The sequence below is a fragment of the Cololabis saira genome, chromosome 16 (genome assembly GCF_033807715.1).
Source record: "Cololabis saira isolate AMF1-May2022 chromosome 16, fColSai1.1, whole genome shotgun sequence".
Classification (NCBI taxonomy): domain Eukaryota; kingdom Metazoa; phylum Chordata; class Actinopteri; order Beloniformes; family Belonidae; genus Cololabis; species Cololabis saira.
In genome coordinates, this window is record NC_084602.1 from 27,709,130 (window position 1) to 27,727,749 (window position 18,620).

General features: G+C 42.0%; 1 protein-coding gene across 3 annotated transcripts in view; it reads right to left on the reverse strand.

Annotated features, from left to right (window-relative positions):
• Positions 1-315: 315 nt before the first annotated feature.
• Positions 316-18,620, reverse strand: part of LOC133462377 (collagen alpha-1(XII) chain-like) — a 69,223-nt gene continuing 50,918 nt past the window's right edge. For 2 of the 3 annotated variants that reach the window (XM_061743596.1, XM_061743595.1), the window contains 20 exons: positions 18,398-18,562; positions 18,180-18,218; positions 17,928-18,066; positions 16,132-16,274; positions 15,562-15,671; positions 11,665-11,823; positions 11,322-11,399; positions 9,763-9,849; positions 9,245-9,298; positions 8,722-8,817; positions 8,312-8,365; positions 7,336-7,389; positions 7,048-7,101; positions 6,423-6,494; positions 6,310-6,345; positions 6,161-6,227; positions 5,885-6,067; positions 5,588-5,665; positions 3,558-3,728; positions 316-1,216 (listed from right to left, as the gene is read on the reverse strand). In XM_061743596.1, coding sequence (XP_061599580.1) covers positions 1,068-1,216; positions 3,558-3,728; positions 5,588-5,665; positions 5,885-6,067; positions 6,161-6,227; positions 6,310-6,345; positions 6,423-6,494; positions 7,048-7,101; positions 7,336-7,389; positions 8,312-8,365; positions 8,722-8,817; positions 9,245-9,298; positions 9,763-9,849; positions 11,322-11,399; positions 11,665-11,823; positions 15,562-15,671; positions 16,132-16,274; positions 17,928-18,066; positions 18,180-18,218; positions 18,398-18,562 — 1,988 coding nt within the window. In that variant the 3' untranslated portion in view covers positions 316-1,067. Of the gene's footprint in view, positions 2,150-3,557; positions 3,729-5,587; positions 5,666-5,884; positions 6,068-6,160; positions 6,228-6,309; positions 6,346-6,422; positions 6,495-7,047; positions 7,102-7,335; positions 7,390-8,311; positions 8,366-8,721; positions 8,818-9,244; positions 9,299-9,762; positions 9,850-11,321; positions 11,400-11,664; positions 11,824-15,561; positions 15,672-16,131; positions 16,275-17,927; positions 18,067-18,179; positions 18,219-18,397; positions 18,563-18,620 lie in introns of all 3 variants that reach the window. The other variant, XM_061743597.1, reaches the window with a different exon arrangement.

Sequence of the window (18,620 nt, forward strand, 5' to 3'; positions counted from 1 at the left end):
ATAATTTAGCATAATTACAGCCCGATAAGATAAAAATGGCAAGCGGTTCCAAGAAAATGTCTAAAGCATGATTGAGAAGCTGTTTTCAAATTTCTAACTTTACTGGCTCTCCAGATAACTCAAGATTTATTTAGCTGTCAAACTAAATAAACCTTTCAGAACTTCAAAGCAAATCTCTTAAGGCCCATGATCATATAAAGTCGTGGAGAGAAAAGCTGCTGTAGATCTGACATACAGCTTTGGCTGTACACACAACATACTGTAAAAGTTTAGTTTATCAGTTGGAGACAATAAGTGACTTGAAAACCATAACGCTACATTTTCAGTAGTTTTATTGAAAAATGCCTCTTCCATTTCAGAAATAAATAAGAAAATAAGGCTGTGTGGAATTCACAAAATGTGCAGTTAAAAACATGAGAAAAGCAATTCTATGTCCATAGTCTTGCAACCAAATCCAAACTGCATTGATAGAAAACGACAACTATATTCTGACTTCAGTAAATATACAACACAATCATGCAATTCCACCTTTGGTACAAAAAAAAAAAGAAAAAAAAATTTGGTTTGTTACAATAAGTCAGATTATCACTTGGTTTACAGGCAGTACGTACAAAACATCTCAATAAACAATCTTTGGGGATAAAATAGTTCAACTTTAACCATGAAAGGATCCGAAACAGGTTAACAGTTCAACATTTAACCAAAACATGGGTACTTTGTTAGGTTTTAGGAACACACATCATTTCCCATTTTCTGCTGGTTTTCACATGATTAGTGCTAGAAACACTGGAGTCGGATAAACACTTGCAGTTATATTACAAGCAGACACTGAAGGGAACACTTAGCAAGCACACAGGTTTGTAACATAAAAGTGTCTATTCATCTTGCTAAACTTTCTCATGTCAACAAAAAAATATATATGTTCAATATAGCCAGGGGTATCAAACCCATATAAGTATTAGTTTTACTCTATTCCATCTTAGTTTTGTTTTCTTCGACTTTTACTTCACCCTCACTCAAATGATACTGAAATTTATTTCAAAAGTACTCTGTCTGAGAGCTCCTCGCTATGATGCTAGTCTTCCTGTATTGTCTTGTGGTAGTGATCTCTTTCCTCGCTGATTTCTCCTGTAACCAGGTGACTGTTCTGCCTCAATTTCTCCAGCTGACTCCACGGGTATCGACACTATCTCGGGTTCAGGCGGGTAGTGGGGGGCTAGAAAAATATTTCACTAATCAAAAAAAAATACACATTGCTTCCACGACTTTTCACATGCACAATTTGAAAAGGACAATACAAAGTGATGTTATGAAAAATAAATGCCCTGTGTCAAGCTATTAACTCCTGAAATCCCCCTCCCAAAAAAGCCTCAGTAAAAAAACAGTTTCAAGTGTGTTGATAACATTTACAATTAAACTAGTAAAGATAGGTGATAAGAAGCCATAGTAATGTGACCAGCTGATAGGACAGTTAAAACACACACATGGCAGGAGAGCAACATTTAGCACTGATTTAGCCAATGTCAGAAATAAGACCATGACAATTAGAAAAAAAAAAAAAAAGACATTAAAATGAAACATGCGTCAGATGATCCCAGAGCTGTATAAGTCACCTACGCATCATAAACAGAGGTTATGCTGGTGGTAAGTAAGCAGTGGGTTATGAGGCACAAGCTCAATGAAAATGTTAAAACATGATTTTTAGTGAAATGTCAAAGTCAATACAATCATTTTCATTTGCAAAAACACAAAAAAAAAAGTTTTATTTACACATTTCACCTCTACATTGTTATTATGATCTCCTCTTTGTTAGTAGATGTGTTGGTCGGGATTTATACATGCTGCGTCCTTCGTAGAGATGCAGATTCTCTGTTCTTTTGTTATTATGTTTTTCATTTCCCAATGGTCTGTCGTTCAAGATGCAAACAGGACAGCAGGTTGCCATCGCTGTAGCTTGCAGCTGTGAGATGATGTTAGTGCCAGTCCGCTCCGTTCAGTTTGTTTTAGATTTTGCAAAGTTTGTTTTAATGTTCATTAATTATGTCCATGGTGATTATCCTTACAAGCCCCAAAGCAAGTGGGCAAACATCTCAGAAGCAGGACTTCAGAGTGTAAGCACAGATGACTTAGAAAGCTTACTATGCAAAACCTGAAAATAGTTCAAAGACCGAGTGAGTTTTTTCTCCATGAGACAGAATTATTTCATATCATGTGAGTCATCATACACCAATAGCTCTTATGCTTTACATGCTTGTTTCAAAAGTGAATATCAAATGTATGGAGGTGTTAAAGAAGTTCACAAAGGCTGAATGCCTCCCCCAAACAGCTGTTGTGAAGTCAAAGCTTAGTAGCGGTAACAATGCTCAATGTGCAGGCCGGGCTTTGGCTTCATCCACATCCTGAGCTGGTCCGCATGGGACTGTCCAGTTTCGGTCTCTCAGCGTATTAAGTGTAAAGAATTGATTAAATGGACTATTAATCAGATGCAAGATGTAATCACTATGCTGGCAGCTGCTAGTGTTCTTTCAGTGGGAATACAATCACCTGCAAGGCTACAAAACACTGCACACTATCTGGGATTGTAGTGTTGCCTGGAAAATACGAGAACATGAGAAAGAGCACTGGCAGCAACCAGCAACCACAGCAGCTTAAAGAGCGACCGGTGGTATATCGGTTAGACTGTGATGGCTAATTATCAGTTTTTTATCTAAATATCCCACTAAATTAGATTTTGGTGTGTTTGTTCTCTCAGGTGTAAGTCAATTTAGATAAAAGCATCTGCAAACATCAAATAAAATCAAATGAAACAAAAAATGGAAATCCTTTAAAACAGTTACAAATTGGAGATGCTGTCTCAAGTGCACTCATTCTGGACTTAAAATCACTCAGTGGAATAAGTTCTGTTATTTTTAGATCCTTTGGAACAAACTTCAAAAGGATCTAAAAATAACAGAACTTATTCCACTGAGTGATTTTAAGTCCAGAATGAGTGCACTTGAGACAGCATCTCTGATTTGTAACTGTTTTAAATGATTTCCATTTTTTGTTTCATTTGATTTTATTTAATTTTAATATTTCAAATCACACCTCTGTAAAATTTTAATATCTGAAATCTCGTGCTGCCTCTTGGCCAGGACACCCTTGCAAAAGAGATTTTTAATCTCAATGGGTTTGTTTTCCTGGTTAAATAAAGGTTAAATAAAAAATAAAAAAATGACAGTAGTAGTAGTAGATTTTACACTGCGATGTTCTGTGTAAGCAACAGCAACTCAGGGGGAGGCATTATTTGTGATTTTTTTCAAATGATAATATACTAAAGTGGCCCTTTAGGAGTCAATGCAACACCACTGCCAATGACCCATATGGTTAAGTACATGGTGGGTGCAGACGTGATTACATTGTGTCTGAAAGGGCCAAAATAGCTTCCACTGCAAAGATCATATCTCCATACATCATCAATGAAATAGTGCGATGAGTTGCAAATACAATTAGTGTGCACACACTTAGTATCTCCTCTCATGTTGAAGCATGCAGAACTTAGACATTATTGAATGTACCTGTGTATCCCTGTCCGTTGTAAGGAATGCCGACACACTGAGAGGAGTCGCAGTATCCAGGGGGTCCTGGTGGTCCTCTCACTCCTGGAATACCTTGACGACCTGGGGGACCACGAGGCCCAGCAGAACCGCTAGGACCTGGGGGACCTGTTCTTGACTCTCCCGGGGCCCCTGAAAGACGAGAGGGAGGTTATTTTGAGAGGGAGGGGGAGGTGGGGTCTCTGGACTTGAGCACGGAGCCCACTGACATCATCTGTAAGCTTTGTGCGGAAGCGGTGTGTGGGGGAAACACGGGGCTGCGGCGCTGCAACTTCGATTTTTCAACGGCTCAATTAAAGAGCTTGACCGAGGGGGGGAAAAAAACAAGATGCAGTCTGGGGCTGTGCGGAGTTTCCCCTGGCCTCGTCTGTCTAGACGGCAGAAACTCAGGATAGAATCTCCCCACCACAGCCCCCCACCCCCCCCCCGCCGCCCCCCATTTTTCTCTCTCTTAAGTGAGCCCATGTGTTATCAATGAAGCCACCAAAGAAATCTCATTGTACAACAATTTGGTTCTCACACACACACACACACACACACACTCTCAAACGTACACACGCACGCTCTGAAGTGAATCACCACTGTTGACTTCCTTCCACTGGTCTTTGGTAGCTTCTCACTTCATTCAGAAACAGACTTTTCATTGTCTGATGATGTGAGGCAGACATCAATAGAAGTTGCTGCTTTGAGATCTGTTCCTAAAGGGAAGGACTTCAACTAAAACCCTCCCTACAGTTGAGGAATTGTCAAGCCTCTTTAAAACTGACAAATCAGACATTTTTCCCTGCAAAAAACAGACCTTGACTGAGGGCTATCTCAGCTGCAGGAATCTGCATCTGTGAATATCTTCCACATTTGTATCATATTTTAAATATGTTTCAAGAGGATCTATATATGCACGGCATAAATCCTTTGGAAAAGAAGGAATTGGGAATATGTTTGGAGTCGCTCCAAAGAATTTATGTAGTGCAGCTGCTCAAATGAAGGCGCCCGAGACACATATACTGCAGGTAAATTTAAGCCCTTTGGCAGGAATGTGTTGGTTTTAATTGCACAAATGGGAGTCCTCTGTGTCCTAGTGAGGACCACGAAAAGGTGAAAAAGTTGTCGCAGTAAAAAGTTGTTTTTGTATGTGGATATAATTCAAGCATGGAAGACCAACAGGCTATTTGTGCCTAATGAAAAACGAGTGGACATGACCAGATTTTCCACATTTTTGAGCTTATTTAAAGGCTTGCAGCAATTACTTCTTTCTTTGGACGGCTTTGTAAAATCAAAGAAGAGTTGTCGCATTTCAGAGCAAAATATACACTGTGACACCAACTTGAGATTTCGGGGACTAACTAGTCATTACGGTGAGGACTGCCTTCACCCATCAGATGCTGCCATGACGATTTCTGACCAGCTTCCATTCCTGCACCAGGAATCACCAGTTCAGTGACAGAGCTGCTACACTGTTACGTTATATATGGAATGCGTTCATTTTCAAATCAGTTTTAGCTTCCATATCTTGGAAGAAATGTGGATTTTGGTTGCGATGATGCAACAAACACTTTCCAGCTTCAGGCGGATTGTTATTACAGCCGCCCCTAACAGGGACGTAATCTTTGTTGTCACAGTTTCTCCAAATGACGACTTTCACGCTCTGGGATCTGATTCTGGATCAAATTCATGCAGGCGGATTTCTGGATTTGTCATTGATGAAAATGAAAGTAATATCTCAAAGCTTTGAGCTCTGCGTTCTGTTTCTGATGCGTTGGAACGTTCATGATCCGTGGCTCACGGAGAGCTAACACACATTTGACCAATCCGTGCTACTCCTAACCTTTTTTCTTAATCATTTAAACGTAATTAGAAGCTGTTTGGAGAGATGATGCGCAGGAGAACTGTAGATAAGAGATTGGCTGTCTTCTTTGTTTTGTTGTGGTCACAGATTCAGCTGAAGTGACCTTGTAATGAAGGAAAATAACAGGCAAGGGAAAGTGAGTTACCTGGGGGTCCGTCGGGGCCTCTTTGTCCTCTGGTACTAGGTCCTGGAGAACCTCTCTCTCCCTTCTCTCCTGCCATACCTACATAAACACAGAAAAAGAGGATAAATCACTTTCACACCAATAAATTGGCAAAAAAAAAAAAGTCCCTGTATCTGAAAATGAATAAATAAATGTCTTAAGATGTTCACTTGGAACTATGTTGGCAACAAAAGGGAGTAATAATATGTCTGATATCGCTGTTGGATGTTTTATGATACTATCACATATTCAGAAGATGAAGAAAGAAACAAAAAGCACCTCTTTCTCCATTATTTCCAGGTAAACCTGGGTTTCCAGGGAAACCAGATCTGCCAGGTTGTCCAGGCTCTCCACGGGAACCCTGCGTGCCAGGGGGGCCCGGGGGGCCGGCTGGCCCTGGACTGTTGCTACGATATCCCGAAGGAATCTGGTTGACCATCGCATCAATCCTGCTCATCTGGCCTACAATCGCACAAGTAAATCAGAAGGATTTGAAGAGGCTGTGCATGTCAAGAACCATGAAATTCCCAGATGGATAAGAGATCCTTTGCTCACCGTTCACAAGCTGTTCACAAACTTGTCTGGCGATGGAGCGCATCATGTTCTGGGATGCAAAATCTCCCTGGAAATCAGAGACAGTTTCATGAAGTATATTCTCATTGATTATATACACGCGTTAAATTTGATGAGAACATAATACACACCTTCTCTCCCTTTTCTCCTTTAAGGCCAACAGGTCCCTTTGTCGAAGAAAAACAACGTTAGAAAGAGTCTTGACCCCGTTCTTCCTGTCAAAGCTTCTCGATTCTGCACTTACTGGGTTTCCTGTGTCTCCTGGTTTCCCTGGTTTTCCAGTGATTCCAGGTACACCTGGATTTCCAGGGCCTCCCTGAAAAATGAAGAACCCCACAAAATTGCTTTTTATTTAATTGTTGTTAGTTAAACGTAATTTAAACGTTCAATTCCTGCTCTCGGCTAATTGTTGCATAACAGGCGTTAGGTTAGGATCTAAGCTCTGACATGTGCATTGCAGCACTTCGAGCTGCCGAGAACACTAAGGAAGAAATGGATACACACACACAGACAAACACAGAATGGACAATACACCAACACGCATGCACGCACACACACACCAGCCACAAAGGACTGCTAATGGCTCTTGGAGCTCTCCGGAAAGGATAGACCATGTGCATTCTACGCTGGCATGTTGCCTGTTAACATGATGGTTAGATTAAGTACTTTCAGACTTCTTCAAGCCGCAGAAAATGAAAATGAGACGCATGCACCATCCTCGCAACCGTAGGGAAGCATAAAGACTACAGTCTGCTTTTTATATGCTGCTCCAGCAGAGATGGATTGTGGAGCCGTAGGGATAATACTTCCAGATATGTCAGGAAATAAATCAAACTTTGAGCAATATGTATTTGGCAGGAGACACTCACCATGGGCCCTGGTGGGCCTCTGGGTCCAGATGATCCCTCCTTTCCAGGTGGCCCCTGAATAGAAACAACATGCAGTCACACACAGGTTACAACTCACTGGGAACCCCAGTTCTGCGACGCTTCAGTGTCTTTATCCTTATCTGTTTCACTGAGGTTGACACAACCAAAAAATTCAAGTACACTCAATAAAAGATCCCATATGAAGCACAAGCTTAAATAATAGCTGGATCTATTTTAAAGCTTTGAACCCATTAAGCACACTTATTCTTGCCAGGAGTAAATTCTTACCCGTGCTCCGCTTGGTCCAACGGGACCCAGAGGACCGCGAGGCCCGGGAGAACCCTGGGAAAAAAAAGCACACACAGTTAATCAAACACTAATGATCAAGAAGCAGACATTTATTTAGCTCCCTAATGCCTCTGTGGACTTTGAATATACAGAAAAAAAGATTATTGCAGTTTCCAAATGATTTGGCCAAAGATAATATGCTGTATTATCTTGCTTGTAAAAACTGGGACACACTTTCTGTGTGTGTCTTGACATGTGACGTCCTCTAGAACAGTATATACATGGTGCTGTTTTGATAAGCTGTATTGCATAAAAAAGGGAAAAAAAAAGACTAACATAGTGCTGCCAATACGCACTGAATATTACTGAATGGGACTTTTTCCCATATTTGTTCATTTGAGGCCAGAAAAATCAGCGCTGCTGTCCTGTCCTGCAGAACGGTGGGATTTAGATGAATCACATAAGCTAGGTGGCTTTGCAACACCAGCTCATTCAAACTCACTCTGCCGCAGAGTAAGTCCCGAACAACGTTAAATAGATTTAGCTTAACTCCACATCTGCTACAGACACATTTTAGTTGCCTATCACTTTCATCCAGAGAAATTCTCCGGACAGTTTCTGCTGGAAGTGAAAGATGCAAAAACCTCAAGCAGAAGTTAAGCCCTTTTTCGACGTCCCAATCACTCTCAATTACAAGCCTGAAGAGGAAAGTGTTCCACTCCCCATTTTCCCTCCAGTAACATAAATCTACACTTCGTAATGATTTAGTTGCATCACCGGCCTTCCACCATTTGTCATTCAAAGAGCTGACTTGAGAGTGTGGGTCTCCCTGAGGATGGCATGGTAAACCTCCCACTCTGAGTGTGGTTTCAATCTAGACGTGTGGACCGAATCCAGACTCCAGTAGTAACACAGCTCTGTGTGGATAGTCTCCTGTTTCCTGCTCATAAACCACAAATGAGACAGGAATACTTACTTGCAGACCAGTCCTGCCGGGGTCTCCAGAATCTCCCTTTGGTCCTGGGCGACCCTGAGGATGGAAGAATAGTTAAAAAAAAAACCCATAAAATCAAGTCTTTGTTTTACGCTTTCATTTCGTGACTAATGCAATATTTTGACAGAAAACTTAAGAAAATAATAAAGCACTCTGGCCGACTGACTGCGAGTGCCGGGGAGAGTAATGGGTTCTGTCGTCAGTTACTCATCCCACTCACCAGTGCTAATGCACCAAAAATGTATAAGCCATCCTGCAACTTTTACACAAACTGAAATGCCTTATCAGCACATAAAAGCGTCGATCCAGAAGTGAAAAAGGGATAGTATCTGTCGCATTCATTAAAATTATTTACAGCAGACGACGTCTCTCAGCTGTGCATATTCACTTACAGGTTCTCCAGGCAGAGACAGTCCGTTGGGGCCTTGAGGACCTGGTGGTCCCATAGCACCTGGGATTCCTTGATCACCACGTGGACCCATTGGACCCTAGAGCACACAATCAATACAGTACTTACTAAGCATTATTCTCCAGTAAGAATGCATGAGACGAACTCAGAGCTTTAATCAAAGCTTTAACTGTGTAGACAGAGACAATGACTGTTAACTGTTTCGAGGAAATGGACCTTTCAGGTATTTTAAATGGGCCTCCTTCAAGTCTGGTTGTGGAAAAATATACAGTTGCTAACTGAGTTCAGATGTGTGCAATTTGTGAGGAGAGCAGCAATAGCTGCTGTCGTAGCAAAACTCGGCAAAGGCTGACCTTTTTTCTTATCTGCCAGCTAACGTGATTAATGACGTCAGCAGATCAGAAAAAAAGATTTCCTTTGCATGATGCTCAAGTTACAGTACAGACTAATGCAATCAAAGTCTCAAAAAGTTATAGTAATGAATGTAATGTCGGTTTTTAACTCACAGGTTTGCCATTGTCTCCCCTGTCACCTCGGGGTCCTTTGGTTCCTGGGCTGCCCTGGAAAAAGCAGAGGCCAGAAACACAATGAGTGCAACGTCAGGAGCAGATTCCAAAAGCCTTAAAACCCGAAGCCGTAAGAAATCCTCACTGGGACTTCATGAAGTTACAAAGCACGCATATTCCAGACTTCTCCTTGACTCTCTTTTACTGATGTTTTTCCAACAAGCATTTATCTTTTGACACTTCTCCCCGAGCCCACATTTCCTTGCATGCCATTGCTCTCATCCTCAACTGTTCTCTCCAAATGCAAAAAAAGAAAAAAAAAAAAAAAAAAAAAAACTGCTTTTGCAAGAGACTTCCGCAGCCTATTTCAGTTGAAGCGCTGCAACAAAAGGGAGGCTGTGTAACTCTAGAACAATGTGGAATTAGCATCATAATCTTCAAAACCAGTATGACCTTGAAGGAAATATGTAAAATGTCAGGGGAAGACAGACAAGAAGCAATAATAGCGGGGTCGTTACCTGAGGTCCGGAGGGTCCCTGGGGCCCGATGCTATCTTGTGTGCATGTGCAGGAGTGGGGAAGGGATGGACACTTGGCCTCGTCTCTCTGAGAAAAGAGGACAGAGAAATGAATGAAGATGCACACTTAAGCCTTATTATTGTTGATTTTACAACCAGCGATGATAGAGAACATGTTTGTGAAACAAACTACGAGTCCATGATGGAGCGGAGTGTTCTCCAAAGTATGACTGGAACGAGTAAATCGAGTGGTGCAGCTGGAGAGCCTGTCCACATCTCGCACTGAGTTACGTTACACTCCATTCATTGATGGGATGTATTAATATCCGAAGCAAATTACAGATAAATGACTTGTAATTGGCAAAATAGGCAGCCATCCGGTATTTACCATACTGTATTCAAATTAGGGTTGCAAAGGGGTGGAAAATTTCCGGTAAATTTCCGGAAACTTTCCGGAAACTTTCAATGGGAAGTTAAGCTGGGGAATTTTGGAAATATTCCAAATTGGAAACTTTCCATGGGAATTATGGGAATTATGGGAATTATTGGGAATTTATGGGAATTAACTGGAAACTGGGGGTAATTTAAACAAACTGTATCATATCCAAACATAAATGTAAATATTTATTTTGTCATAAGCAGATATCCATGCAAGATAATACAAAAACATGACATTTCAACAGCTTTATTTGAGTAGAACTTTAGTTTTTATTCTTGTATGAACAATTATTTTAATGAACAACAAAAACATGAATGTATTTATTTAATATTTGCAAGTTAAACATTAATACCATTATAGATCAAATATATTTACCCCATAATATTATCAAAACTTACTTGACTTTATATAGTCCGTGGGCTCAAATGTGTGGCTTCAATAGTCTTGTGCTTTGAGCTCAAATGTGTGGCCTCCAGGCTTCAAGAAATCACCTGTGCATGTGATGGAGGAATGCACAGTGCCTGTAGGGGGCGTGGCCTCAATAGCCCTGCAGTAAGCAATGTGCTGTGTGCATGTGATTGAGGAGTGTACTTGCATTAAATCTGGTTGTTTTAGCCAAGACTATGCTACAATATATTTCCCCCAACTATATTTAAGTTCCCTGTTAAGGGCCAACCTTCAATTCTGTAAATTTCTTATTTAGTCCCGTTAATTCCCGTTAATTCCCATATATTCCCGTTAATTCCCATATATTCCCGTTAATTCCCATGGAAAGTTTCCAACTTTGAAAATTCCCGGAATTTTGCAACCCTAATTCAAATAAAGGTAATTGACTGGAGGCTTCATAATTCAAAGGAGGACTTGTTTTCATGAAAGTGGAAGGTCACGTTGGCAATAGTCTGATTAGCACAATTACGCAGGATTTATTTTCCTTTTGGGGTAAAATGCTTTCTCTTCAAACAGAGTCCAATTACAGCATCGCTTTACATTTAATGAAGACACGAGCAGGACTCATTATTCTATTTCACAAAGAATATGGTGGGAAAATCCCGTGAAGCGTCCCAATAGCATGTCTCTTTTAATTTACCACGAAACAATTATGAAATAACACTTGTTCTTACTGTGGCGGGCAGGTCGCAGCATTTGTCTCGGCTGATCCAGCTCAAGCTGCACACGATATCAAACGTCTGGAGCTGGAACTATACAAACAAAAAAGATGTTGGAAAAACATTGACGGGTGTTACAAATGGCTCCCGTTCACGATGAAAATGCACATTGTTGAAGACACATATGATGACTGTTGAGGAAAAGAAGGTTGCATACAATGGGAGCAGTTACAACTTAATTGTGCATTTGCTCACAAGAGGTTTCATGTTTACTCTCTGGAACATGGTGAGATAGTCTTCCAAACGTGTTTTTCCAAGCCTTCGCCTCTTTAACAAGCTTGATTTCTCTTGCACTTACTGTAGCGGACTGCCTCCGTCCACCCCCAGACTTGACCATCTTGCCAAGCACTTCGTAGCCGTCCACCGTGATGTTGTTGGCCTCCTTGATGGGCTTCTCTGCCACCTCTTGGCAGTCCAGGCTGAGCTTGACTTGCTCTGGAGACACCGTTATGTGGATCTGCAGGAGGGAGGGGATGGAGAGGGGGCCTATTAGCGAGCCATTGTTGTCTCGAAACACTGCCGCTGCCAAATTTAATGCAGCACAATTACTTGGCAAGCAGCACAGAACATTGGATATTTTAAAAAGATGGGTTTGGCATTTGTTTTCATTTGGAAGAGACATGCTTGAGAAAGTGCTATCATGAGGCGAGGAGCCATCTTGCAGAACCTTTTAAAGTACAGCTGCCTGAACCTCCGCCTGACTTCCACATAACTCCTCACATTTAGAGTCTTTGCAGAACAATGTGAATGCTAGACTCAGAAATTACCCCCCCCCCCCCAAATGTATACCAATTTGGCAAGAATCTGCAGTTTGTTCCCTCTATGGATAACTGGGGGGAAAAAAAGAGTAAATATTCCACAGTTGGCATTTCTAAGGCAGTCACTGATTATATAACAAAACCGAATGACAAAGTGCCAGATCCTTAAGTTTCCTGTCCAGAGAACCCAGCTCCACATCTTGAAACAATTTTTTATTTTCTTTTTGCAACTATTCATCAAAAGTCCTACACTTTCCATACTTTTCCTTCTGCAGTTGCACATTTTCCTCTCCTCGAGCCCTCTTTATGTCAGGAAAAGCAAGCCACCATTTCTGTCTACAAAGCTATACCAACCACAGATTAGGCCATAGTTCCTGGCAACCAGTCACTGAATTACAGTCAACTTCCTTGGCAACAGAACAAACTATCTGGTGGACCACAAAGCGAAAGGGGATGCCATTTATCCCCGGATCCTGGCATGGACGTTAAATCCAATGATGCTCTTGAGGGCTTACTAAAACAGCTTTGGATGGTATATTGGGATGGCAAACAGTGAGCATGTATACGTTACCTCACTGACCAGTGAGTAAACCCAATAAAAACACCTCATTCACTGGAAAATACAGTTTTCAGGAAAATTCACTTTCCAGTGACCTTTGCTCCCTTCCTAGGTTGTTGTTATGTGAGCAGGTCCCACAGCAGCAATGCGCTAACAGATGGGCAACTTTATTCATACATATTTTAACACAGTGGGGTTTCAGTGTGCTTCACTACCTAAGCTACAGGCCTGACACTGTCTCACTCCAACACATCTGACATATTTTCATGAGTTCGATCAGATTCAGTTTCATTATTCTTGGCGATGACCTTCATTTCTCACACTCTTAAACCTTGAATGACTTATACCCTTGGTTTTCATAAACGCACCAATGATTAGGTTTGCGTCTTCTCTGCAAAAATGCAGCGTTTATTCTGCTTTTGCTGCCGTGAACAATAAATAACATATATTACATTGATATTAGTGTAAATGATCCTGAAATCCCCAACTGGGCTGATTATTTTCATTTTATCTCTCCAGAAGACAGTCTGCTCTGACATGTGCAAATGGATACGTTTATGATAGGAGAACTTAATATGTCATTTCTTTATGTGAATTTAAGGTCCATTACTTGTCTAAGCCACAAAACCAATATAATTGACAGCTGATTAGCAGAAATGCCATCAGAGAACCTTTCGACAAAGTGACTTTCACAATAATAAAAAACTAAAAGCCAGCATCCTCACTGAAGTTTGTTTTTGTAAACCTCCCTTCATCTCCCCCTCCCATCTTTATTAGTGTGAGGAGACTGTTTTTACTGGCATAACTTTCCAAACCAAGTCTGAAACAAAAGTTTGAAAGGTTGGGTCCAAGACCTTTTGAACAATAAGCTTTGTGTATTTTGGGGCGTAGATGAGGCCTATGTGCAACCTTTCAGTGTATTACAAAATATAAGTCAAGGAAATGTCATTTAGACTCTCACTAACACCATTGTTTGGGCTTGCATGCCCCGGTGGGTCAGTGAGCGTTCAGCATCTGTTATAAGCGCCTCTGAGAGATTCCCTGCATGTCTTGACCACAACCTGTCCAGCCTGGTTCACTCTTCATTAACTAACTGAAGGTAATGCAGCATCAATAACCTGGAAAAGCCATAACCTCAGGTACAAGGCATGCGGTGAGGAGCAATCTGTTAAGGAAAAACTCCAGTTTGTGACAGTGCTTATTGATGTTCCTGAGATTTCAGTGCTTGTGCAAAAAAAAACACGCCAGTCACTGTGTAATGGCCAGGGGAAAAGTGTTGGAAAACCACCGACAACATGCAAAATCACACCACAGCTGCAGCCAGCAGTGGCACTTATCCATCAGACCAACAAATAAGCAGCTAGGTAGACCGCCGCGGACGTGCCAGCTCATGGAATACCAACGACCGCACCACAGACCGGCGAACCCAGCGAACATTCAGACTGCAGTCTCCACGATGGCCGCAGGATGAGAGAACAAAAACAGACAAAAGCACGTGCGCTCACACACACAAAGATCAGACTGCTTTCCAACCAAACCAGCCGTGAGTGATGTAATTTAAATCACTGCTGACTGAACATTTTCCATGGTCCCATTCATTCATGAAGTTACCCTACAATTAACTGCGGAGATGTTAAATGGTCAAATGGGAAAGCCATTTCCAATGCGCTCTGATCTCGGGGCCAATCCATCGCTCTCCATCCTGCAGTGTAATGGAGTGGGCCAACTTTGATGTTGGATAAGACCCCTTGCTCTTCGGAAAGGGGTCAGTCGGTTTTTATTACCTCACTGATTTCCCAAAAATAGAGTCAGAGGGTACAAGCTCAAATCCAGTTGAGCAACAAGAATTAAACCTAACTTAATCAACTCCGGTATGAAAATATACTGTACTCCATTGTTCTGCTTCCCCACACCCCACAGTGCTGAAATACGACATGGGTTGTTTTCTGCTACCTCCTGCTTTGCATTGGACATGGAGACGTTGGATGTCTCTTTCTTTTACCTCTTGTGGCGGCCACAACAGAATCCAACATGTGGATCTAATATACTAGTTTAAATGATGAAGAAGAAAGAAAAAAAAGAGAGAGAGCTTGCAAAACAATTGTGGCACGGGGGGTGAGGTGGGGGGGGCACTGTAGGTTTGATGTTGTTACATACAGATGGTTCCAAGGGGGCCTGATGTTCTTGAGACTCAAGGGTCTACTAGGAGAGTCTTTGTTGAGTTTCTTGCATGGAAGTCAAGACAGATGATGATGATGGCAGAAATCAACGGGGAGAAAGTTTCATCAAGACGGTTGCGACCAGATGAACACTAAATCACTCAAGCGCCATCGTCTGTGTACTTTGCAGACTTTGCAATCTAGATTTAGTGCGTGTGTGATGGAAGCGTTTGGAAGCGACGCAAGCGGAATAAAATTTACGCCTTCGCAGCAGGTTGCTCTGGAAATCCCTAAAAGACTACCAGGATGGTCTTGATGTGGTCAGACCGCCGCAATGAACGAAAGAGTTTGCACACTATACTGAATCACTGACACATGGATGTTTCTCCCCATCGAGTTCACTTTAGACTTATTTATAGCCCCTGCAGCCCATTTATCAAAATACGCGTCTGGTATAAACAAAACAAAGCTTACAGATCAAATCTAACAAAACACATTCGGCATCTGTTTGTCAGAACTTCACAGTAAATAGTAACTCAGCGAAATTAAGGGAGAATGAAGAGGGAGACATGTGATGTAAAAGAGATATATATGGGAAAGTAGTTGAAAAAATAATCAAAATAATATGCAAAACTCCCCAAACTGGTCTGAATAAAAAGGAACCGTTACAAATATCACATTCTCCTTATGAATGTGCACATTCATAGATAGTTTTTTACCTTGTGGAAGCTACCGTGGAAAACCCGCTTCACGGGCTCCTCGTTGAACACGGCTCTCTGGATTTCTCCTCGGGTGTCCTTGTTGTAGAACGTGACTGTTTTGCTGGAAGCTGAAATAAGAGGAGCCTTTGATGAATCCCTGACAGAGCGTTACGACGCGGTGGCACGCAAAGTACAGACGGCGGCTGTGGGGAACACATGCTCGTGGAGAGAGGAGAGGGATAAAGTCGAAAGCTAGCGGAGATTAGGACTATTCCTGTAATTATTTGCACACTTTCTGCCTTCAGTGTGTCTGGAAAATCTGCAAAATCTTGTCTTGTATACTTATTTGAAGATGAAGGTTCTCAATGACACGGGGGAAAAAGGGGGTTAAGGCCAGGCCAGAATAAAGCTCAGACAAAGAGGTTTGAAGTTAACCATATTTTCTTTTAAAATACTTAGATTTGGAACTCGATCAAACAAAGGTCAATTATTAACCTTAGCTCCGTGTAAACCACATCAAACGGGAAAAGCGGCTTGTGAATCAGCGCAAAGCTATGTTAGTTAAGCCGACTTAAAACGGAAACTTACGATTGATAGTGACCCCGACCTCGGGGTTGTTGCCTTTGTCAGATATCTGCCAGATATCAAAGGGTTCAGAAGGGGTATCGGGCAGGAGGCGGAAGAGCATGATGATGGTGTACGATGGGGGAAGACCATCTGGATGGATCTCCCTGTGAATGGAACAAACATACATCATCATCATGAGTCATAACTGCGCTCCCATGATGCTATTAGCCAGGCTATTACACTAAAATACCAACATTATATTAAATCTTAGTGCAATCATGCAGAATCCAGGATTTCACACAGTCTGCAGAGCCTGCAAATGATTCCCACTTGGCCTTGCCTAAATTGTTCACATATTGAACGTATTTCCTGTCTTCTCTCCTTCGCCGTAATTGGAAGCGTTTCCATTTGTGTGAATTCAGTAAATGGTTGCACCCACGCACGCTAGTTTCAGATCACTGCACCAATACAAACAACATATACCAAAGTGGTCTACATGTTCCAGCAGTTCTGAGTGAGACGGACCACCAAAACGCCGCCTAAGTGGCGGTAAAGCTGTTGACTCAGAGGTGATTTCTCACATTTACATCAACAGGCACTTTTCTGTTAAACAGAATATATAAACTTTATTACGGGCTCTAGAACCAAGAGCAAGACATACAACATAAAAAATAGACAACAACTACATAAACACATAAAAACATAAGATAAGATAAGATAATCCTTTAATAGTCCCACAGAGGGGAAATTTGCAGTTTACAGCAGCAAAGGGGATAGTGCAAAGACAAGAGGCATCAAGTAATGCGTGTTGTCCCAGGATGGAGACGCACATTTTGATGTATAACACACCTGGGTGCACGTTACGGTTCGGGCCGTATTAATTGCCGAAGGAATGGCATAAATTGCGCCAAAATTACACAATTAATTCAAAATAGCATACTTCCTGTTCAGTTTCGGCCATGGCGCCAAGAGACTTTTCTTTAAGTTGTGCCATGATACAGGTGTGTACCGATTTTCGTGCATGTACATCAAACCGTATCGTGGGGCTTGAGGCACAAAGTATTCTAGGGGGCGCTGTTGAGCCATTTTGCCACGCCCATTAATGCAAACCATTAAATATCAAATTTTTTGCCAGGCCTGGCTTGCATGCAAAATTTGGTGACTTTTTGGGCACGTTTAGGGGGGCAAAAAGGCCTTCCTTTTGTCAGAAAAAAAAATAAAAATAAATTTAAAAAAAATTCCTACAGATACAATAGGGCCTTCGCACTGTAAGTGCTCTCATATTCTTATTCATGAGAGTCTTAAAAGGCACCCATACCAATGTTTCCATAGATATGATTGATATCTGACCGAACTGCACCTGGGGCTCGTGAGCTTCATTATAATACGGTTTTGTGACTCATCAAGTCGAGACATAAACTTAAACATCAGGTTCCTAAAGAGAGCCTGTAAAGGGCTTAGCCCTGAGTCACAAAAGAGTTTACTAGCACTGCTACTCCTGGGCTTTATCAGCAGTCTCCTCAGACAGTCATTATATGCTACCTGAAGTTGGCGCAGGGTCTCCTTTTACACTACAACACCTTTTTTTTTTCCTTGTCCCTGATAGAACCTCGTCAAAATATCAAAACGGGCTTCGAGGTTTAGTGCCAAAAGGCGAATGGGAAAATCCCTCTGGCTGCAGGGGGAATTAAACATCATTATGATAATAACCGAAGGCAGAGAAGTATTACAGTGCACGAGAGATTAGGCCAAGAGCATGACAATATGCACAACAGGAGTCACATCCCCTCTGGTTTGAGACAAAGCACAGCTCTTACTTGGTGGGTTGGTTCAGGAAGGAATCTTTGTGCAGCCTGTAGGCAATGTAGCTGTTGAAGGATCCGGGCTCCATGGAGACACCATTCATGCCGGCGAACGTTCGGTCTGTGATGTTGAAAGCGTCCAGCATCATGAAGCCTGGAAGGAATGAAGAGCGGGAGTCACACAGAAACTCTAGACCGGAAGATCTTTTCAATGTCAACAAGCTCCTGTGGGTTTAGCTTCTGCGCGTAGAGAAGTTGCACGCTCACCAGGTGTGGTGAATCCGTTGATGTAGATCAGAGGGCAAGCTGCGAGAAAACAAGAGATGGAAAAACAGATCAATATTTAAACAATACGATTCAAGTCTGTAATCATTTTTTCTCTCGTGGGGGGAACCAGTAGAGGTTTCCATCGGTGGATGATTAGTCCTTCCCAGTGAACCACAACAGAAACTACAAAGTCAAAAGTGTGTCGTTCTCAGACTTACTGGACGTGGCGGTTTCGCAGATGAAGGTGATCAGGTTGTCCTGGATTTTATCAAAAGCGTCATAGTCGTCCACGACGAACACGTGTCTCTCACTGGGTTTGCTGCCGATAACAGTCAGCTCTCTCATGTCCACATCAGCCACTCCAACCACAAACACACTGTAGCCTGTGGGCAGGAAGACACACATGCATACACAGGATGATCAAAGGGAGTTGTTAGGCAT